Source organism: Lutjanus erythropterus, chromosome 13, assembly GCF_056507025.1.
Source record: "Lutjanus erythropterus isolate fLutEry1 chromosome 13, fLutEry1.hap2, whole genome shotgun sequence".
Lineage (NCBI taxonomy): Eukaryota > Metazoa > Chordata > Actinopteri > Lutjaniformes > Lutjanidae > Lutjanus > Lutjanus erythropterus.
In genome coordinates, this window is record NC_139329.1 from 24,952,530 (window position 1) to 24,975,974 (window position 23,445).

General features: G+C 39.6%; 2 protein-coding genes across 2 annotated transcripts; both read right to left on the minus strand.

The window, feature by feature from the left end:
• Positions 1–52: 52 nt before the first annotated feature.
• islr2 (immunoglobulin superfamily containing leucine-rich repeat 2) lies at positions 53–4,482 on the minus strand. The gene is made up of 2 exons (XM_084734733.1): positions 4,174–4,482; positions 53–3,408 (listed from the first exon to the last, which is right to left on the minus strand). Exon 2 carries the CDS (start codon positions 3,397–3,399, stop codon positions 1,252–1,254), a length of 2,148 nt encoding a protein of 715 aa, XP_084590859.1. The 5' UTR covers positions 3,400–3,408; positions 4,174–4,482; the 3' UTR covers positions 53–1,251.
• Positions 4,483–11,354: 6,872 nt separating this feature from the next.
• Positions 11,355–21,793, minus strand: sema7a (semaphorin 7A (JohnMiltonHagen blood group)). The gene is made up of 14 exons (XM_084734934.1): positions 21,208–21,793; positions 20,773–20,912; positions 19,138–19,173; positions 18,933–19,028; positions 18,569–18,671; positions 18,268–18,378; positions 17,814–17,956; positions 15,626–15,804; positions 14,236–14,344; positions 13,523–13,718; positions 13,200–13,312; positions 12,690–12,835; positions 12,414–12,472; positions 11,355–12,323 (listed from the first exon to the last, which is right to left on the minus strand). The coding sequence occupies exons 1-14, from the start codon at positions 21,326–21,328 to the stop codon at positions 11,902–11,904; spliced, it is 1,974 nt and encodes a 657-aa protein (XP_084591060.1). The 5' UTR covers positions 21,329–21,793; the 3' UTR covers positions 11,355–11,901.
• Positions 21,794–23,445: the final 1,652 nt, after the last annotated feature.

Consider the following 23,445-nt stretch of genomic DNA (forward strand, 5'->3'; position numbering starts at 1 on the left):
TTTTTCTCTGAAACATCTCATTCCGCAAATAACAAATCCAGAAAATCGTCTGTATAGTTTCATATGTTTTATTAATTTCACTTACATAAAATTATATCAAAAAATCTTAAAAGGTCACGGGGTTTTTTCGTTTCGTTGTACAACAGTTCACAAAAACTCACTATATGCATCAAATTACAAGACAGTGAAGCCGCCGGGTCACATGCGCCCTTTTGTTGAGGCTCCATTTAGAAACTTAATTACCGTCGTAAAAAAAAGAATAATTCCAATTCACATGGCTTTACATCACAGGTTGACAGTAACATCTAAGTCCTCTAGAAGACTACACTAATAAAAACCACACAATGAAATACGTGTGACATGCCATGGACATTGTAAAAAGCGAGAGTAGAGCAAGCACCCGTTGATTAAAGAGGTCAAAGTCGCACATTTTTAAAGCCTTAACATTACGTCAAACAACATTTTGGTGGTAAATAACCTTGGATTTTTCCGTCAAGCACAACACAGCTGAAAGTGAAATTTCCCTTTTTTGGACTTACAGGACAGCGGGCAGTGACACCGAAGCCAAATATCCGCATCATCTGCTATCATTTAATCAAAAATCATCATCCAAATATGCGACAAATGTTCCGTGGACGAGTCAAGTGGAGCCGGAGTACCGACACCTGAGAGGATGAGGACAATTGGCCGGTTTCAGGCTCATCCACATCTTTTTTTTTTCCCCACATCACAGATGCACACACTAAGCGCTTAAAAACAACAATTGGTCCCTGATGTCATTTAATAAAAATGGCTTACACATATGGCACTTTTTTGCTTTTTTTTTTGTTCGATTTTTGTGCTGTCAAAACTGTGATTGAATCTCTTTTTTGGCCTTGATTTACGCGAAACGCTCCGCGCACATGCCCATTTGTGTGTCCTGCAGAAAAAAGGGAATATTTTTGCTTCTTTCCTGTCAGTTTTGAGGTCTGATAAACTGTAGAAAGCTGTGCTTGCGCCGTAAACATATGTTGCTTATTTTAACCTTACATTTGACTACAAATGTCACATGAATCAAGTCACAATCTCAGGTGATTGACGGAGTACTTTCTGAGGTAAAAAAATTAAAAGATCCATCTTTTTTTTTTTTTTTTTTTTTTTTTTTAAATCAGAGGCCATCGGTTTTCACGTGTAGTAATGGTGGGTGAGTTACCTGCTTAAATGTAGGCTACTTAAAAGTAAAATATTTTACAATATAGACATCAGCGGAGCTCAGCGGCTTGGCTGCTTGTAGTTGCCGTTGATCTCCTCCGAGATGTTGACTGCCTCTGCTCCCAGCGGTAACCTGTCACTGTACTCCGAGCCCACCTCGAACTCCTCCTGGTTGGTTTTGGACGACGATCCGGGGATGGACTCTGTCACCACGCTCCCCTCAGCCTCCCCCTCTCCGTCTCCTTCCTCCTCTCCCTCATCTCCCTCGACCTCTCCCTCCCCTTCGCCCAGCTCGCTGGGGTTGAAGGTTTTCTCTGACTCCACAAAAGACGCCCTGGGATCAAAGTCTCCAGCCATTTGTTTCTCCATTTGATCCGGATTCTGCGCCCTCATGATCAGCTTGTACGTCTTCCCTTGGTACTTGTATAGCAAATGGCAGCAGGTGGCCCCCAGTAAGGGGACAGTGGCCAGTCCCAGTAGGAAAATGCTGACAACCACAATGATAAGCAGGGAGGGGATCTTCTTCCTAGTTGTGAAGACTACTTGCACTTGGCAGTCCTGCCCCCCATAGGTGAGACAAAGAGTGTAATTGGTGCCAGGCTGTAAATTATGGAAGCGGTATGCGTTCTTCCCCTCCTCTATGTTGGACCACTCAACAATAGAGTGTCCATTACCTGTATTTACACAGAGGTAGAGCATGTCTAGGCTGGCTGTACTGGATGAAGACTGTAACAGACCCAAAGGCTCTTTATTCACTGTCTCCTGGTCCTTGGTTTGACTCAGGTGAAGGTTAGATTTGCTGCTAGAAAGCTGCAGCGGATTCAGCTGCACTTTGGCCTCCGTCTCTGACACCTCCAGTGCAATAACGCCAAAATCAAAAGTGTACTGCTTCAGGTCGTCCAAGCTCAGGTTGAAGGCATGGTTGGATATGTATTCAGTGCTGTCTCTCACGCCACACTTGCTGGCAAAGTTAGGATCCTTAGGAACGCCACCAACCGGCTCTATGCGGTTGATTTTGTCTGTTGGACTCTCAGAAATGATCTTTATCTTTTCATCAATTGTGGCTGAGTTGCCCAGGTTGGGGTTGATCTTGTGTCCTGTAGGCTTTTTAAGAGATGGATGGATTGGTGTGGAATCGACGTTCGAGCTGGTGGCATGTTTTTGGGTGCCTGCCAGAGCTACTGCAACACTGTTCTCTGCCTTACCTAACTCATTCACCGCAGAGCAGGTGTAATTTCCATCTTCCTTTTTAGTCATCTGCGGGATGATAAGAGTGCCATTTCTAAAGATGAGGAATTGATTGGTGGTTGTTTTATCATTAATTGGCACATCATTTATCTCTCCAGCAGAGGGTAAGGGGAAGAGATAATTTTGATTTCCTGCTGTCACATCCCAGGTGATCTGCGGTTTGGGGCTTCCGGTTGTCTCACAGTTTAAGATGACCATTAAACCTTCATAGATCTTCGTCTTCTCAATATCAGGCTGGTATGTTATTTTTACAGTAGGGGCCTTACAGTCCAGTTTGGGGATATTTGTAACCAATGTACCCTTCAGGTGCTTAGGGGCCTCACATGCAATTGAATTTGGCTCAGGGACTGAAATCTTAGTTGTTGCGATCCAGTCCCTCAGCCACTCCAGGCTGCAGGAGCATGTGAAGGGGTTGCCAAAAATCTGAAGATGTGACAGTGAGGAGAGAGCACTGAAGGTACCTTCTACAATGGTGGTGAACTTGTTGTTGTTGATGCGTAGTGATCTCAGGTCTTGGAGAGTGGAAAAGGCATCCTTCGGAAGGTTCACCATCTCATTGTTGTTCATTTTCAGCAGCTGCAGCCTTGTGAGGTTGTGCAGGTCCTCCCATGGAAAGTTCACAATTTTGTTGTAGCTGATGTCCAGGTTGCGGAGCTGGGTCAGCGGGGCCAAGGTGTCCGACTGTATGGTAACTATTTCATTGTGGGCCAGCCAGAGAGAGGTGACCTGTGTGATGTTGACAAAGCTTTTACTCTTCAGTAATTTGATCTTATTGGCAGAAAGGCTCACAGTGGTAACATTGGAGGGGAGACCCACAGGTACCACCAGCAGGTCTTTGTAAGCACAGTCAGCAAACTGGTGGGCAAATTTATCCTGGCAGCTGCAGAGCTCTGGACAGCACCGAACAATGCCAATCACAGTAGTCCACAAGGCAAAGAGCTGCAGGAGCCGTCTCGCCATTTTCTGCACCTGCAAGTATCAATAACCAGACATTAGACAAAGGTAAAAATTTCTTTCAGTCACATAACATCCATTATGTCTATTACACCAGCGGAAATGTACTGTGGAAGCTTTTACATCCCATATCAATTGAAATGTGTTTCACTGAGTGAGTAATGCTTGTTAAAGGGGCATTAAAGCTCTTTAACAGGACTAAAAAAAACTGCATTACAAACATTGCAACATTACAAACAAAGAAACTGACAACAAAAACAATACTGGGTGAATACTACAGCTGTTGTTACTGCTGTCAAACAATTATTTAGGCATCACATGCAAAGTTTCCTTTTGTTTCACATGGCAGCAATGGACTGCACACAAAATACTGTTTTTTAGGTAGTTTTGGACATCTGTGTACTTCATTATGGGCACAAATGCTGTGTGTCACATTTGCAGCAATTTCAGGGTCAGTCGGTCTCTCCTGCTCTGAGCGAGTCTCCACAGTCCGGTGCGGACAAACAGGCGCTGTCTATAGTGATGAAACCTTTGATTTTTGCACTTATTCAAAACATTTTACTTTCAACCAGAGTTAAATTGCAATTCCCCCCCCCCCTTTATCAGTTTACACAGAGGCATACCTTTTTGCACGAGCAGGTGCCCTTATTCATCACAATTGCAACTGACCTACAGGACGATGTTTTCCACCAGGAGCTTTGATCTCCATTCTGGTCAAATTCTATATTGTTTAATCTTTTATCTTCAGTTACTGCCTCATCAAAGACTAAATCGTCTTACCTCTCCGATGTCAACTTCAATTCCTGCGTCTTATTAATCACTCTCGGAGTTTACAATCCTCTGAAACAAGTTTACTGGTCGAAAAAACTCGAGTCCTCATAGGTTTCGGATCCTTTCACTTGACTTTTGCGGACATCAACGGCGGTGATGGAGGGCGGTGGAGGGATCATTTTTCCCGGTGAGTCGCAGTTGCAGTCCGACGGCGCTTTTTTCCTCTCCAGCGAGTGTGGGAGCCTCTGCGCGTCCCCGCCGCCGCGGAGCGAGAAAAGGAACCGTGAACGCGCAGCCTCTCCCATCTCTCTCCTCACTATTAAAGATACAGAAGCTCCGGGTCCTCCACCCTCAAAGAAAATTCATAATTTAGGATGCGATGATTAATTTATTACCCCGACCCAAGCCCATAATCTTTGACCTCATTCGGTTTGTCTGCTGCAGCCTATTGTCTTTAATTTAAGGCCAAGAGTTTACAAACGCACCGACAGATTTTGTGTTTAGTTGCGCTGCGAGGCGACACATACGATTTCAAGCACTGCTGCATGATAAAAATTATCTTTAATAATTAAAAAACAACAAAACACTAAAAAACAAACAAAGAAAAACAATTCGGGAGTCCAGTGAGAGAAAAAAACAACAAAATCTTGAGCCACATCAGGAGCAGATTATTTGTGTTTCATTTCAACAATGTTATGTGACGCCTGAATCGAATTGTGAGCTAATGTGTTATGACTGGAAGTTGCATAAAAAAATAATTTATGATTTACTTAATATCTGTTTCTATATTAAGTAAATCATAAATGTGTTATTCTTCCCCCTCTTCCCAGAAATATTCTTATTCGAGCACATGTAAGGCTACTTTTAGTATTAATCCCACCGGTTTGTTTTAAGATGTGGTCGCCTGTGATTATAGGGTTATTATTTTTAAATCAACATTATAGGTCGTTATAGTTGCTTTAATGTTCGAGTCATATGGATCAGTGTCAGTGTCTGAGGAGACTTGTTTCCTGCTCAAATACTGCCATCGTGTGGTCTACTGCAGTATGAACTCTCTGTAACAGTTCAAACAGAGGAAATCAGTGGAACCTGCTACAACTGTACTGAAAATCTGTGCTCAACTTACTTTCAGCCCTGTGTGCAAAACACCCAGGTAAAAAAAAAAGTACTTAAGTCAATTAGAAATATATCAAGAATACAAAAGTTACTGCAAATATACTTTTCTTGCTCAATTTAAAGTATATTTAAAGTGTACTTTTAAAAAGTTAACTTTGAAAAGTCTGCAGTACTTAAAGTGGTATTTCAGTGACTCACAAGAACTGTGTTTTATTGTAAGAGTATCATAAATTGTAGACTACATTGGTGTACTTAAAAAAATATACTAAATTGCAAATACTTATAGCAGTGAGTGACCTAGTTTACTTCTGACAAGTATAATTATTTTCACATCCTTTATCATGAACTAGCTGGCACAGTGGTACAGTGGTTAGCACAGTTGCTTCAGAACAGGAAGGTTTTGAGTATGAATCCCCTGCTGGCTGAGGAAGTTTCTGGTATGGGTAGAACCTTTCTGTGTAGAGTTCACATGTTCTTCTTGTGTCTACATGGTTTCTCTCTGACTTCTTCCTACAGTCCAAAGACATGCAGCATAATAGGTTAATTGATAAATCTAAATTGCCCGTAGGTGTGAACATGAGTGGTTGTTTGTCTCTATATGTCAGCCCTGTGATGAATCAGTGACTTGTCCAGGGTGTGACCTGCCTCTTGCCCAATGTCAGCCGGGACAGGCTTCAGCCCCATCACAACCCGTCAGGGTAAGCAGTTACGGACAATGGATAGAGGGGTTGCAACACACTATTAGTGTGCTTTATCAAAGTGTAGTTTGACTCTCTTTATTGGAGTATGCTTACAAAAAGTCTATAAATCGAATTAATTTAAGTCTATTTAAAGCTATATCCTTCATAACAAATACACTATAAATTGTTAAGAAGACTTCCAGATAAATTCGATGAACTGCTGTCCTGTCAAGTATCCTTTGTTCATTGGACAGCAGGTATATGAGCATGTCAGGAGCCAATCAGCTCCTCTGAGTGGTCAATTGCTCGTTTACTTTGTCTACTAGTTCACTCTAGCTCACTCTAATTTTTAATATGTTTGGAATAAAAGCTGTCTGTATTAGAGGTTATGTGCACCAGTTAATATGTAAATATGCCTTATATTATGTGCCTTCATTGTAAATGTAAAATGAGTAACATGTGTGAGTTGATTTGCTAGACTAGATGCAGTAGATGATTTGAGGATGGGATGTGGAGGTGCCAACCCCTAGTTAGCAAAACAACCAAAATGCATCCCCCTTGTTAATCCGTCACGCCCCTCTCAATCCCTTGTAAAAGACAGTCTAGTTGAATTTGTGAGTCTAGTCTGTCTGACTCACTGATCTTCTGAGGTTTGTGCAAGTTAGAATCTATGGCCCCGACAGAGGCCATGAAATATCAGTAGCATTACTGTGCTGCGTATTTATAGATCATTGACGCTGTTCTCGGTGCTGAAGTAGCTGACTTGTAATTGCACCTTTTTCCCCGTCTCACCCCTCTGTCAGTTTTGTTTTGGATCAATGATATTCTCTAAACTATTTATTTTTGCACTGCATGCAGATACACTGCCGCCTGTAGTATTCCTATAATATTCTTATAATATTCCTATGATCATTCAGTAGCATCTGTGCTGCTGAAAAAAAAGCTCCTGTTGGGCATCTTGGTTTAAAAATGAACTAATCACTGACTGACTTGATTGCAGTACACAGTTTAGCAGACAGTACCAGTAGTAGATTCATTGAACTGCTCTTTAAGAATTTAAAAATATGAGGTTTCGTTATAAATGGACAATTGGATAACACGTTTCATATAATTTTATATCCTTTATTAGTATGAGAAAATTATATCGTTGTTCACTCATATAAGTCAGAACTTAACTGCAAACAACAAGTAGCTTTATTATTTTGGTGGTTATTTTTATTTCAGTAGATCTGATGTTGTATTGATACTGACTGTACAGCCCTCAAATTAGTACAAAAAAACACTGAAGTGTTTTCGGTTGTATGCTCATCACCATCACAGTAACTTTGGAAAATATTTGATTTGACCAAGAATGATAATGCCTCTTATTGACTTATTAAACTTTGGATTTTATTTTTTACAAAGATGACCAGGACTTTTGCCCTCATCACTTACATTGGACGCATGTTATGAATGGATCTTGTAATGGCCAGTATGGAGAGGAGGAACATTTACAGCAAGCAAACAACATGTTAATGTTTTAGTGTGAAGTTTAGACTTAATGTAAGTTTAGTTTCAGTTTAGGGTGAGCTGTGGGGCTGTGACTGTCAGTCCTGTTGTACAACAGTGACCTCTGCTGTCAACAGGCTGCAACTACAGACAGAATATGTCTAATACTTGTAGTTACAAAGCTGTTTGTTTTTCATCCGCAGGGTGAGATCCAATCAAGAATCATGACTTTGGTTTCCTCTCTTAGAGAAAAGAATAATTTGCTTTTCTTTTTTCTTACTTCCTTAATTTCAAGTCCCTCTATCTATATGAGCCAGTCAGTTCCTCTGAGTACAAAAAAGGACTTTTTTTCCTTTTCCCTTACATAATTCCCTGTGCTTTGCCATTCTTCCTGCAGACTTTCCTGGTAAGGGCGCAACAGGAAAACATGAAACACTAAATTGTTGTCCTCTAGGATCAAGGTCCACTTGTGCTCATACCAGAGTACAGCAGAGCTCACGGTCACCCTGTCTCACAGTTTAGATTGCAGGGTGCCGACCTCTTGACTCAGAGCTTCTGGAATTCCAAACCATTTAAGGTGGTGCAGATGCATGCGGTAACATTTACACGTGGTGCACGTCTGATGGGAGTGAGGCCAGATCTGTCTGATGGGAGTGAGGCCAGATCTTACCATGTTTTTTTCCTCTCCCATTCAAATCACAAATGTCAACCTGACCCCAGCAATTTAAGCCTACTGAAAACAACAATGAATGGGAAACACCGGGGGCTCCCCTAAATCAAGAAAAAGCTTACAGGAGGTACAGAATCTGCATCACAACATCTGCCAAGATGAAACGGATGCTTTAAGTCAGTGGGCTACCCAATCAAAAAAGAAAGTCTGGAAAGGTCCCTGTTGACATGTAGCAGAGTGAAGTGTCCCCACTGATCTCTGGACAGTGACAGCTTTACTTTGAATAACAATGGGGATACTGAAGGGTATGATACTGAATGATCTGCTGCTGCTGATCATCACTGTATTACACTGTTTGGGGGCCCTATGCAACTGCATAGTCTGCATATAGCGAGAAACAGTCCTGCTTCTGACAGTTAAGACACTTAGAGAGAGCCTACAACAAAATCATATCAGTTATGCGACTCAAATACAGACCACATGAGATACTACACAGTGGCTCAAGCAGTGACTCACTGAGTCACCACAAATGATGTTAACCACAGGCAGTTCGATGAAATCATATTTTACATCTCCCCCTGAACAAAGAGTAACCTTCATAACAGATAACAGTGTACAGCAGGCCTATTCAATTATCTTTTTAGAAGGGACAGATTTGAAAAAGTGCCAAGGGGCCTGACATTTGTATTTCCTATGTCTGACCTGTAGAATTGCTAATTTAAATGTGGACAACAGCACACCTTTACATTATTTCTCTTCTTTATTAGGTTTTGCATTTGAAAAATAAACATTATGTGCAAAAGTAGAGGAAAATCAATGTACTTTTGTAATCCTAGATTAGAAGAAGCTTGTTGTTTTAAGAAACACGAGGCATTCAGTATTTTTTGTCATTGACTCTCCTAAATTCCCTCTGCTTAAACAGCCTGAGTTAAAACGTTTTAATAAAATAAGTGTCTCTGTGTCTCTCAGCCACAGATATAACCAATGAATGAGCTATTTAGCCTACTAATAAAATAATGATCTTCAAATAAAGTCATATACTTTTCGTCATATTTCTAAATGATCAAAGGGCTGGATTGAGGATACCGCCAATTGAATAGGTCCGGTCTAGAGGCCAGATGGACACCTGCTCTGCTGTCAGATCAGGTGTCAGGTCAACACTGGCTTAAGTCAGAGACTCCATGATCTTCATTAAGTGCAGCAGGTCGGTCATCTGAAGTCATGCTGTGACCAAAACTGCTGGACAAACAAAAGTCTCTCTCAAGTGTCTGTGTTGTAACCACGGAGAAAAACAACTGTCATGATATTTTACTTCATATATACCATCTTAAAACACTGCTGTGCTGAAAGGAAATTGTTTCCTAAACTTAGGATGACAAGCAGTCCACACAACCAAACATAGCAGCAGCAGGGAAGGCTCGGTCACAAACATGTCAAGATGACTGTTATGCAGATGTGTCATCTGGATGTTCAACTTGGATCCAAAATGAAACAGCGTTCTCATGGAGCGTCTGACGAGGACCCAGGATCTCCACCCAAGTGGTTGTGGAGTGATGGCTGCACAGATACAGTGTACAGTGTAATCATACTGTGATTTCCTCTCCTTGCGTAAACAAGATGTAATGCCTTCAGGATCCAGGAATAAGACAGATTAAACTAAAGATCCTTACAGTGCTGTCTGAACACTCACGATTGAACTGCACGTGGTTTACCGAGTGCCATGTCTGATGAAGGCATGACCTACTGAGGATGAATAAATCCTTGTGAGTGGATCTAAGAGGAGGTGTGACTGTGAGTCCTTGTGAACAAGGTTTGACACTTAAAGCTTTGTGTTTTTAATTTTTTATTATTAGAAAATGAATACATTTACATTCATCGTACATTCATCATTATGTAAAAAATATACGATTTTTAACACATGTACATATGTATAAGGACACATAAAACTTTCATGTATAAAAAATATTTAACAATAAAAGTTAAGATCGTACCCAATACTTTTTACATTTTAAATACATTAGATATATATTAGCTTCATTAGTTTAGTGTTTTTTGAGACAGTTCAAAGAGGAGCTGTTTAAAGTGAGACTGTAACTTGTCAAAGGTAGAATTCAATACAAGTCCATTTTCGTTGCACAACCCTGTGTTGTATAATGAAAATTAAATGCGTCTTCTTTTTAAAAATGAAAAGCTGAATTCATAAGCAATAAAAGACATCACTGCTCAATTCTGCACACTCAGAATTTGCTGCTACAGCCTTACTCGGTCTCATATGAGCTTTCGGCAGCATTTGGTTGCTAACTATGCCAAAACTGTAGCCAGATGTTGCTCTATAATAGACATTATTAAGCAAAATCTGACTTTTCTCTGTTTTTGCTATTGTTGCACCATTTTACAGAGTCTCTGCAGGTTTCAGCAAATTATATTCAAGAATTTTTAAGACCATTGTGAATGTAATTTAAGAACTATTTCCTTTTGTTTTTGTTACAGTGTGATCAATACAATGTCCCCAAAAATGCATTTAAAAGCAAGACTGAAGTTAAGTCCAACTTTATAAAACTAACATTAACTCTATTATTCAATTTCTAAGATCTGTCAAAATCATATTTAAGACATTTAAGTCCTAAAATTCAGTTAATTGGATTTGTGACTTTAAGGACCTGCAGAAACCCTGGTTTTTGCATGATCCCATTTTTGTCACTTGTGGAAACAGTGGCTTCTGTTCAGTGAATCTTATAGTGTTACTTCAATTACCTTCAACAATCATCTCAAAACTGTTCTACCTCCTGTGCAATGTGGTGCTAATATCTATTGCTCACACTACAAGTAATAAAGGTCAAAAATAAAGGTATGAAATGTACTTTTTTTTTTTTTTTTTGCCTAAATTGATGTGAGTGTGAAATAAAGTGCTTATTAATTTAGAGGTTCAGCACTGTCTGCTCTGCAACAAAACCTTTTTCATTGCAACACCCCTCTGACCACTGACCGTTATGGTGGTGGGAGAGTTCAGTTAAACAGGGGACTTCAGTGGGTCCCCTGGTGGATCCCCACCCTTCCCTAAACACTCTGATACAAACAACCCCTCATCAGTCCAATCATGTGGAGCACACAGGAAATTTACTTTTCCAGGAAACTACATTTTCCTGACTTCTAATGGACCAAAGGGCTCAACATGTGTACACCACAGCCCACTGCAACACCACTACAACTCCACCACACCTACTCACTGTCTGTGGCTCTCAAACCAAAAGAATCTGCATTCATGATCATAACAGTTTAGTGGTGTGATATGGTTTGAGTATTAGACCATCAGACTCAGACCATCACCTTCAGGTTATTTCTTACATTGTCCTTTTGTTTTCCAATGAAACTTTGCAGTTTCATGCAGGATGCTTAAATCATTGACTGACCGTCAAACACACACCATTAAGTCTCTTCCGATCATTCAAACTGTGCTCTCATGCTGACCGGCTGTGCCACCCCCTCCATCAAACCAACGTCTTCCTGTTCTGGCTTCTCTTTTAAAAACAAACCTGGCCACATCTTGTTCCTGGAGACTCAAAAAACCTAACTTTTCTGCCAAACACAGCTATGTGACCACTCACAAAAATAAGGTTGTAGGTTCGTGATGAGGGGCTTCCTGTCTGAGCTGTTGGTTTCTCTGCTTCCTGGCCTGATTAGCAAAAGCAAAGATAAAGGGCCTGAAAATACTACATTTTCAAGCATTAGGACTGAGCTGAAATTCTCAAAGCAAAGTAGTTTAAACAGTAATTTGTGCACAACCTATCTGAAAATTCCCATCATTGCTACAGCCAGTCCAAGGTTGATCCATATGTGCGGCCTAAGAGCTGATGCATCATTTACTTTATTATGGGTATTGCCTGTGTCAGTCATTGTCTCTGGGATTTTTTGCTCTACAAGCTCATAATTTTTCACCACTTTGCTGTAGTCTTTCTCTTTGGAAACACACTCGTAGCTGCCGTAGTCCTCTGCTGCCATGGTAGGGATGAGGTGCAGGCAGTCAGACTGCATCTGCAGACAGGGGCTGCTCTGACCTCCATGCTCCCAGGTGTAGACAGCGTGGTAAGAGTCTATGGGACAGGACAAGTAGAAAGGGACACCCAGGTGGACAGAGTGAACTGTCTTCAAATCCATTGGTGATGGTGACTTTGTCTCCCGTTTGGTACGAATTACTTCCTTTTGTTCTAAAATGATAAAAAGAAGATAAAATACAGATGTGAGTGATATGTTTTGAGCAAGTGTGTAGTATGAATAATAGTCTCATCATTAGTTACCGTTAACTGATGAAGGGCACACACTTATTTTCCCATCCATGATATTTTGAATGCCTCCACTGTGAATGAAAACAAGTCACATGTTTCATCAAGTAAAATTGTAAAATTTGTGTTTCTATTTTTTTCTCATCCTGCATCTAGATTCCTATTCCAATCACTGGCAGAAAGGCAATATTCAAAAGGATATACAAAGAGCTCTTTTTCAATACTATTGTAATATGAAAAGGCTTTGTACAGTAAAGTATATAAAAAGGTCTACTAAAGACTAACACTTACGGGACAGTTGGGGTGCATCCAAACTCTGTCCAGGCACAGTAGGGGTCCCGAGCCAGAACACAATCTGCACAGGAGTTGTTGTACTCCTCACATCTCTGGAGGTCCACGGTGAATATTTTCTCTGCAAAACCCACCACTAACTTTTTCTGAGCAAAGGGAGACAGACACATAATAACACGTCAAGCCAGCCTCCTGGGTGCAGTGCAACAAGCTGTCAACATAACACTGACATATGAACCTTATAAAGTTCTTATGTGGGGCGTGCTAACAAATAATTGTCTATTTGCACATCCAGCAGAGCCAAGGCAACATTAACATTTGCTCTTAGCTAGCTGACGTATGTGGGTGCGGTTTTGGTCTGCTTAAAATATAAAACTGCTATAAAAAAACAAAAAAAACAAAAACAAAAAAAAACAGAACAGAACAGAGCAGAGGCTGACAAAAACACTACTGAGAGCACTGCAATGCACAATGTATAACATTTGAAATGGCATTTTAAATGAGGTGCACCTTTCTGGAGTCAAGTTTCATTGATTGTATGGTCGACCGGCTGGAGAGTTGTGTTTCAGAGATGATGAAAGGTTCAGACCCAGCCTCTAACACTTTGTGGATCTTCCCAGAATCTGTTGGAACAGCACATGAACAGCTGTTTGAAACACTGTTATCTCTGGGACTGATACTGTAGGCTGTATTTTTAGCCCATTGTTCCTAGCAGAAATTATACACAATGCATGATTACAAGACAGGACAATGAAGAAACACACAAGGTACAAAAAGCAAACGAAGTACTGAAGACTATGTTAAACAGTGTATGTTTTTCAACCAGAACATACCAGTGGATAGAAGCAGAATGTTATATGTGTGCTGGTCTGCCACCTGGACTCGATCCACAACTATTTTGGTGTAGTTGTTGCTGCTTACATAAAATGGAGCAGTATAATGCATAGAGTGGACCCAGTCAGTCATTTCCGGGTAATCTTTCACCATATTGACAGTGGCCAGTGGCAGGCTTCTGCTGTTTCTTACACACTGAAAAATACATAGGAATAAAGTTTTTTTTTGTTAGAAAGTATTCCGCACACATGCTGTAGGAAAGGGAAACATAAACTGGATGCTTGGAGGACAAAACTGAAGGATATAAACAAATCAGAAACTAAACAGCTCCCTTATGCTATGAGCTCAGATGTAAACTGTTTACAAGAGGAAATTCTGCATAACTATGTTTGTGGGGCCCCTTCAGTTCCTTAACTATAGGGCGGAACATGTGCACATGCAAAAAACTACAATTGGATTCCCCGTATGGAAACACTGAACCACACTGGATGGGACTGGCTAATGTGGACACACAATTTCCACATCTCCACCCTCTTATGTAATGTGTTTTTGTTAAACACACAGTTTTACTCATGGACATGTGATTTAGAGTATAGTAACCACAATAAATGTGAATAGATGCATAAGAGGGTTGGAAACAAAAATAAAACCCTTAGAGGAAGTGTTTTGTCACATTGTCTGTCAGCCACATAGCAACAAAACAAACTCTTACGGTTCCTGGCCTTGGTCTGGGGATCTCTTTGTCGTAGCCCTTGAAAGTTGAGTTCTCAAATATTTCTTCAATCATTCCTATTGAATAGATGCACACTGCTGTGGAGTTCCTAGAAGAGAAATAAGATAACTGAAGTTAGCATAAAAAGTACTATTTATCTCTGTAGTTGTTTAGTTGCCTTCAGTGATGGTAGCAGGTGGGGATTTTGTCTCATTGCCTCATTCTGTTTGTCTGGAGAACCACTTATCATCTAAAATAACTGTTTACAAAGATGTTAGCACAGAAAACTGGATAACTGAGAAACTTGTAATGAACTGTCCAGGGTGTGGCATTCATAAAATACCTCATATCAGATACGACAACCCCATCAACCAAACTTTGTGTTTCTGACAGAATACATGGCAAACCTGCATTACAAAACTATTCAACTTCCAGTTCCAAAGGCTTGGTCGACTGGGTAGGAGGGCAACTCCCTTGGCTGTACAACGTGACCCATACCAAGGATCTGCCTTGATTTTAACCATCCTTTGGTGAGGCTGTTTTGTTAACCCCCTACCTTTATACAATATAAATAAATACACAAATGACAATCATGAAAATGTGTGCATCTGCAGTAGTGAGTGCAGATCTAATCTTGAAGACTTGACCCATGAAGAAAGGTAGAAACAGTACATTAACATCTCCTTCCACTCAAAATATGTTTGTGTTCTTGTTCCTGGAGTTGAATGTTTGAGCTTGTCTGTGCAGAATGATGTATGTGCAGAGTTTGACACTACAAAACTGTTTTCACTTTCATACACTAAAAAGTGGAAAGTTTCTCTGTGCTCACTAAAAATCAGATTTTAAGGTGTGGGCCTAAGAGCATGATTTGTGACATCTCATGTCCAGCCAGAAAGCTTTAGAAATTAGCAGAATTTGCATATTAATAGGTTAGCACATTTTTAATGTGGTAGAAGGAGTAGATGCCTTGTAAGGATTTTTATGAGTAAATTACGCCTTTTTTTTGCAGAAAAAAACATTAGCCACACATTTTGGTTCAAAGCAGAATAATTGTATAGATGTCTTAATACATATCTGGAGGAGGATCTTTAAGTAACCAGAGGAGCAGATTTGGTTTTGATAGACTTGCTAGTTTTTTCCTCGTCAAACAAAATTGATAATATGATCAACCCCACTCTCCTTGGTGTTCTCCACATGACAACCTATTGTGCAACACATCATGTAGGTCCAAACGTACAGCCCAGAGTTATTTTTGTTTCCATCACCAAAAAACGTTTCAAACTGCTGAGCTTTCAGTTTTAAGTGACAGTCATTCCGTGTCACCCTGTCAGTGTGTTGCTCATGTTGCTGCTTAGTTGCTGACAATAAAAAGGAAGAGAAAGTATCTTACCAGCTGCTTGTGAATAGGGCATAGACTCTGGTGTCGTGCCAGTTCTCGGCATGCATCACATAAATGTCTTGGAGACGGTTGAAGTAGAGAGACTCCTCTGGAAACCCACAGACAAGCCGGGCCTTGAGGAAAGATGTCCACATGTTCTGGAAGAATCTTTTCGATCCGCCTTCATCGACCTGCAAAATAATACAGATAAATTACACCAGGCAGGAAGACGCTCTTTCACTTTTCTCGCAAACTGAAATTCATCAACAAAGGGTTATGTGGTATATGATATCTGGAAGAAAACACCAAACTGCTTTTAGGGCAAGTTTTGCTTTGTTTAGATGTCAAATTTCAAGCATGTTGGAAAATATTACATTTCACTGTGATAACAGTAACCAAGGTTATTGGTCATGGAAGAAAAAACCTGTTTTGTTGGTGGAGGTGGAGGAGACCACCCTATCTGGTTCAATACTTTAATTATGCCTTAGTCACAACTTTGTATTGTATTCACAGACATGCAGGATATCACTCAGCCTACTATATTTATCACCCTTTGTTCTTTAGCATATAATTAATACCCTCTCCTATCATATTATCTAGGACAACAGCCTTCAGTATGAGCATATCAATATGACCTACTCTACTGTAAACAGTGGCCGACCTTAACCATTGTTAATGGGAAAACAAAGATAAAAGCACAGGCTGTGCTGTGCAAAAGGAATAAAGGCAACGTTAAACAAAACTGCTTTGACAGCCGATGGCGTTTCATCTGCTTTGTCTGACAAATTCATGAGGGGTTACTGTCTCATACACAGCAGACATTCTGCTGGCATATTAAGATTAACTCTGTAGCTCAGCTGATAGAGTGTGCTGCTGAGGCTGTGAGTCCTCTGCAGCAGCCGTCAGGTTGATTCATGCCTGTGGCCCTTTGCTGCCTGCCATTCCTCCACTTTCTCTCCGCCTTTCCTGTCATATCTTCAGCTCCTTAAGGTTTCCTCCCCTCCTTACTATTAGCAAATAGAAGATGAAAGTAAATCTGGGCCAGAATATTATGCAAAATCTGTTGACTGTATTCAGTGTAATCTAATAAAAGTGTGTTCTTCATTACCTTCATCAAAAGGTGGAAATTTTAACATCTACATTTCTAAGACATCTGGTGAAACTCCATCTGCTGATGAAGCTCATGGGATGACTGATTGGACCTTAAGGTGAGGCTGGTATTAAATGGTTTTTGCTTTTTGCTAGACTGTTGGTTTTTTAGCACCCCCTGAAGGCCAGTTAAGGCCTTTCAGCAAAAAAAAAAAGGCCAAAATAAGTTGAACTACTGATGCACGCCATTTTAAATGGGAAGTCGGCCTTTCCGAGTTCTCAGTTGGAAATATCAACTGGAACACCAACCCCAAACTCAAAATCCTAGACGGCTACTTAACACATCCACAGTGGTGAAAGCTGAAGGCTGCCTATTTAAATCACTTGAATACACAGTTCTGTCCAAGTTATCAGTGGACGGGTTGCTATGCTGTTTGTGAGCGCAAAATAACACGTAATCCGTTGTTGTTATCAAGCAGGACTTGTTGTACTGGAATGCGGTCAACCCAGGCGAGACGTGTTTCTAAGAATAAATAGGACAGACACCAAGTAAAATCATCTGTCTAACATTCTTTGTGAATGCACACGCTGCTTCTCTGCAAACGCACAGCAATCATGTTGTTAGTTCGGAGAACCGCTAATTATTTGACCATTTTTTTTGTGATATGCAAATCTATTCAGCAGTAATCTATTACAGATTAGTTCGGCTCATGATTCCTGACAAAACTAACCCTACATGACAGTACATGATCCGTTTTTAAAAATAAAACATTTGTGTTGGCAACTGACATTTTGGTCCTGATATTACTATCCAAATTGTGTACTATAATCCACCCTAAACGTGACAGTATGAGTCACTGCCTGACTCATGTGTTATCCTCTTTGCTCTTGAGAGCTAAATTTAGTATTATGAAGTAATAGAACCTTTGTTTTACTTCCCAAGAATAAAAGCATTTTGAAATGCCAAATGAATATCTCCAAAACTACTATTTTTCATCTTCTGGAGTCGATGTGAGTGGAATTTACCTTCCATGTTACTGAATTATTGAATCTGAGCGTATTTATCGTGGCAGTCAAGTAAGATGGGCATCCCCTTCGGTGTCCAGCGTACCTTACAAACTCTGGCAACCCTCGATATCCAGGGGTCGGCTTCCGGGTTGTGATCCGAGTTCTTTTCTCGGAAAAATATGTAAATTTTCTCATTATCTGGGTCTTCCTTCCGCTTCACCCATGATGCAGAGATGAACGTGGGTTCTGTGGAAGGAGGACATGTTTATGTAGGTGTTTCACTGTTTATAGAACAGCGTGGTGCCAACAGAGACAATGTGATGTGAAAGCAAAATAAAAAACACTTGACCATGGAGAGGACTGAACAGGGCTGGACTTTCAGGAGACAAAATGATCCTAAAACAGGCGCATCATTTTCATGCAGGATCAACTGTAATATTAATGTTTGCTTATTTCTCTGTTGTTGTTGTTTTTCAAATTTGGTGTGCTGTTACATGACAACACTACTGGGACTGGGAGCGTCATGCATTATGAATCACCTTCAGTCATTTGCCCACCTGAGACCCAGTTGTCATACATCCAGACATTAGTTCTGCTGCCAGCTTTCCTCCTGAATTGTAATGAACTTCCATCAGTATCCAAAGGTGCTGCTGAATACAGGTCCCCCTCTAAAAATGGCAGAGACATCACATAGAAAATGAGCAAAGATGCTCAATTATGGAGTATATGCCTGTGAAAATGCACTCGCTTGCCAGCTCTGCTTTCACACATGAGTTGATAAGATTACATAAGCCTGAGTCACATTGCTAAACCTTCAAAAACAGTCTTTGGTTGTGCAGGAAGCCATATTTAACATACCAACAGTGAGCGACAGGGAGTTCTGTGTATACATGAACGGAGAGATGCCTGTCCCCTCATAACTCTCCATTATTTCATGAGACTGATTGTTCACAGAGGAAAACTGTAGAAAAAAAAACACAAATCCCCCAGACTATTATGATAGTTAGTTCAACACAACTGTGATGGAAAAATACAACACAGGACACCCTACTGAAACTACAGACGGGGTCCTAATTAAAGTTTAATCAGGACCACACCCACGGCTCCATGCTTTAATCAGCTTAACCCTTAAGTTTAATTACTGAGCCACAAAAAGGGCCATAAGTCACACAGATGTGACATTAACTGCAACACATATTCAGTGATATATGCAAACACTCACAAGTTTCCAGCACTGTGGTTTGTGTCCATTTGTTCCACAGACAAACAGGCTGTCCTGAAACTTCTCAATGACAGTTATGACGTTTTGACAGGGGCCCTGAAACACAGAGGCTCTTATTATCAACTCATCACACAAAACTGAGTCTATAGTTCATTCAAATTCCTTCATTTCTTTTCACATAAACGGTTATTCTCTGGTTACTAACCTCTTTGCACTGCCCCGTTGTTTTCAGAGGAAATGTCTGCAGGGGACATAAATTGACAGACAAATTAAAAAAGTTTTTACTTGAGGATAGTGTTAAATGAGACTTTATGAATAAAAAAATAGTATTTCAGACAAACTAGAATATCAATTGAAATGTTTTAATGATAGTTTTACATGAGACTTTACACACCTTATCACTTACAAACCAGTAATGTTGTACTTAAACCTCCACCCAAAAACCTGGTGTTTTGGTAGTTGCATAATATTTGAAATAGCTGGATGATAGATTAAAAAAACACGAAAAATCTGAATGGTTTTCTTTCCCAGGTCACTCCTCTCAGCAAAGCCTATTTCACTCTTGATAATGTCTTCAGCTCAAGTGTCCTCAGCTGCTCCTATCCATTAGTGTAATGAAGATCTACGTCTGTCTTATGGTTGGAACTGAAGCCACAATCACTATAAATTTCTTGGAAAACAAGCAATCAATCATTATCCCATTATTCATTTGTTCTTAAGAGTATTGAGCAATGTAAAAAATATATATACAGGAATTTGGTGGAATCAGCTCATCTTTCCTTATTAAGTTAATGTAAATATTAGTTTTATTCATTCAAGTTAATCAAACATAATATTTTAGGACTACATGAGTCATTCTAACTAACTTTTGACTTGAAGTGTTGAGTTGAATGGATGTATTGTACAAAGTTAAATCAACTCTTTAAATTAAGTTTCTCAATAAAGATGACTTCCCAGTGACCATTGTTTGAGAATTAAAACACCCACGACAGCTTTTTTTTATTGTTTAAAGAACACAAATGGTGAAAACTTGTTGTGTGTCCCAAAAACACTTTAATATTAGTCATCACAAGTCATTAGTCATTCTCATTAGTCTTTTTCATAATAACACTAACACCGCAAACCATCATGCAGGTAAATTCAGTCTTCTTTACCACAGTTTAATAAATTCACTGGGACCAGTTTCACATATTGTCTTCATACCAATGCTGGAACAAAGTAGTTCCAACAGGAACAGCTTACATGTTTCCTGTTAAATGATGAACTGACTCTTCAAGCTATGAAAATGTAAAAGAACATCAAATTTGTTCATAATGTTTATTAAGATGGCCAACAAATTGTTGGTTTAACTTAATATCTTAGGCTTACTGAACATTGAATATGTACAACTGAATTCAGGTTCACAAAAAAAAAGCTTATTTGTTTGGTATCATTACAAAATTACCTAAATTTGTCTTTTCAAACTCAATTATAAGGCAGCCTGGACACATACTTATTGGAGTTAAAACAAATAGTTTTTCTCTACAGCAAATGCATTTTCCAGACTAATTTACAGTGTCTGTTTTTGTGTTCACAGCAGCTCTTCCAGCCACATATTAGCTGGCTTTGTGAGACCATACTGTATGTGTCAGTGGGCGCTGCCAGACAGACTCATTGTGTAATGACAATGGGTCTGTGACAGCCATCTGTACGGGACAGCATCTCATTATCAACCCAGATGCATCACAGGCTTTACTGCCATCCTCACAGAAATCAAGCTGTGACACCATCAATAAACCATCAGACAATTTAATGAAGAGTTAAACAGTGGTGGCAAATCTATTAGCTCAGAAACACCCACCTCTATGATACGATAGTCATCCACATCAAACCTTAACACAAAATCAGTCCCTCCTACATACAGCTCCTCTGAGTCCTCATGATAGTAGAACACGCTGTGGTTCTGATAGTCTTGGTACTGAAATGCAGCTTTGATTATATCTGAGGGAAGGAGAAGAAGAAGAAGAAGAAGAAGAAGGGTCACATGTTGCACCTGGAAGGATGTTAGTGGAGTGAATGAATGCATTGTGCACATCACAAGAATAAAGTTGGGTCAGCTAAAGTGAGCTGAACTAGATTTTTGCAGGCTTAAAAGGGATTTGAAGACAGGATTAACTCTGTAACTGTTTCTAAACATCTACACTGATCTGAGACACTGAACGCATCTAAAACACTCCAGACATCATTTAATTAGCTACGCAATAATGGTGAAGACTAATTAACAAGTGTACATTACCTTTGCTCAGCACCCTCGGAGATTGTTTAGATCCAAGAGTCGGTGCGTCCTTCAAACCGTCACTAAAAACTACTGGAAAATCCCCAGCGAGCCAAAAATAAATTAATACAAAGCGCCTCATTTTGCGCCTTAGTTTCTGATAATATTAGCTCACGGTGCGTGAACCGTGTCAGACGCTCGTCTATCCGCAGTTTGAGTTGGCTCAGTTCACAGTCACTCTTTTATCAAGTCTCCTCCCCCGCAGAGCGCCGTCATCATCCCACTCTCACACACACACACACACACACACACACATATATTTACATAGACTAAATAAATTCCTTGTCTGTGGTCCTAATTAATAATACAACTTAACATAAAATCTGAACACAGGAAGATGCTCTCAAACAGGCGAGGACTAAAACGCAACGATAATAAAGGGTGAGGCGACGGCGTAAAAGTCGTTCACCTGTCAAAATCTGATTTAGCGTTGACGCAGACCTCCAAATGCGGATCAATAGAATTTAAACGGGTACGTATAAGCTACAGCTCTCGTCCACTTCGCCCCCGATTCATTTGTGGATCGTTCATTTGTCCTCCTCGTACAAGGTATCTTCAAAAGGTTTGGAAAAGCAGCAGACAGGTGCTTATTGTCAGCGGTTACGTGCCTCCACGACCAGCCAATGGGGGACAGAGTGCGCCACCACAACGACGCAACTGTAGAGGCTGCGGTGGCAGAGTTATTACCCTGCAAGACATCCAAGGAAACAGAAGATTTAATATGAAATATCATCATATAAATGTCAGTATGTGCAGGGACTATTATTGTGCTGTTGTGCACCAGAACAGCAGTGCTTTATTTCAAACAGCCCAGTGTCGTAGTCTAAACGAAGGGAGATATCAGTAACAAACAAAAATGAAAATCATATGACACAAAAGAAATGTTCCATTTAAATACAAACCTACAACTATAAATAAGGAGTCATAGGAGTGCCAAATTAAATCTAAATAAATATGGAAATATTAAGAATAAGGCAATTTAACTGAATATTGAAGAATAATTAAAAGCATTTTTATGTATTTTCACATTTATTTGTTAATTTATTTATTTTTCAATATGTAAACTTACTTATTTTGGCATATTCTTCATATGTCTATTTATTATTATTATTTATTTCTTTTATATATTGGCATTTATCTATTTTTATCCCTGTTCCTTTTTTTCCCTATAGTTTTTTGTTTGTTTGTTTGTTTGTTTGTTTTTGTTTTTTGTCCCCCCCCTGCAGTCTGTGCTGTTTGGCTCTGTCTGTTTGATCTGATCTTACAAAAAGCCTACAGCAGGACATTAGCTCTGATGTGAACAGACAGTGGCACTACCTAAAGTACTGTTTTTAACAACATTTATAGCACAAATAGGCCCCCTTGATCTGGAAACCAGACACTGGGTCTGTTGACTCATCTGATGAAACTTTTCCAGACTGACAACAGTATTTCCTTTTCCTACTGCACCAAACTGTACCGCATTTTGTTCCATTAGATTGTCTATATATAAACATTAATACAAAGTGGCAGGTGCTGCATGCTCTTTTGTCTTCATTTTTTTTTTTTTTTAGTAAAGTTTTTCCAGCACATATATTGTATTCTGTTGCTTTACTTCTTCATTGTTCTGGGTCTCACACACCCCACTGAAAATAAAATAATAATGTCGATGTAATAATAATAATAATAATAATAATAATAATAATAATAATAATAGTATCAAATATGCAAGCCCAGTTGCCATAAACTGGGCTTGCACATTGGATGAAGGGGACAGAAATGACCAAAAATCATTCAAGTTTTATATTTATTTATATTTATCTTATATGAGCTATGCATGAACAAATGCTATATTCCTTTTCTTTCCCAAAAAGTCTTTTAGAGACAAAGAAATGTATGTTATTCAACATACAGTCTAACATCACTTTTTTGGGGACATTTAAATATCAGAGGTCCAACTCCCTGTTTGTCCTCCTATGAACAGATTGTAATACAACTCTAAAAACAGAAACCTGAATCAACTCATGTGAAATCTGGGAGAGAGAGTTTTGTACTGTCAACACTAATCACAGTGAGAGATGTGGAAAAACTCCTGATCTACTTCTGGTCAGTCTTTGCTTTGATTGATAAAAGAATAAACTCAATAGCTCCTTACTTGTATATATGAATTTAGAACTACACAAACCTAATATCAGAGAGGATCTTGGTACAGCATGCATA

What these genes read in the sequence shown, in the direction of transcription:
- islr2 (XM_084734733.1), bottom strand. Translation starts at nt 3,399, where the DNA reads ATGGCGAGACGGCTCCTGCAGCTCTTTGCCTTGTGGACTACTGTGATT.
- sema7a (XM_084734934.1), bottom strand. Translation starts at nt 21,328, where the DNA reads ATGAGGCGCTTTGTATTAATTTATTTTTGGCTCGCTGGGGATTTTCCA. An exon ending in GGGTTGCCAGAGTTTGTAAG is followed by an intron (nt 15,805 to 17,813) that starts GTACGCTGGACA and finishes ATTATTTTGCAG; the next exon opens with GTCGATGAAGGCGGATCGAA. An exon ending in GCCCTATTCACAAGCAGCTG is followed by an intron (nt 14,345 to 15,625) that starts GTAAGATACTTT and finishes TTTCTCTTCTAG; the next exon opens with GAACTCCACAGCAGTGTGCA.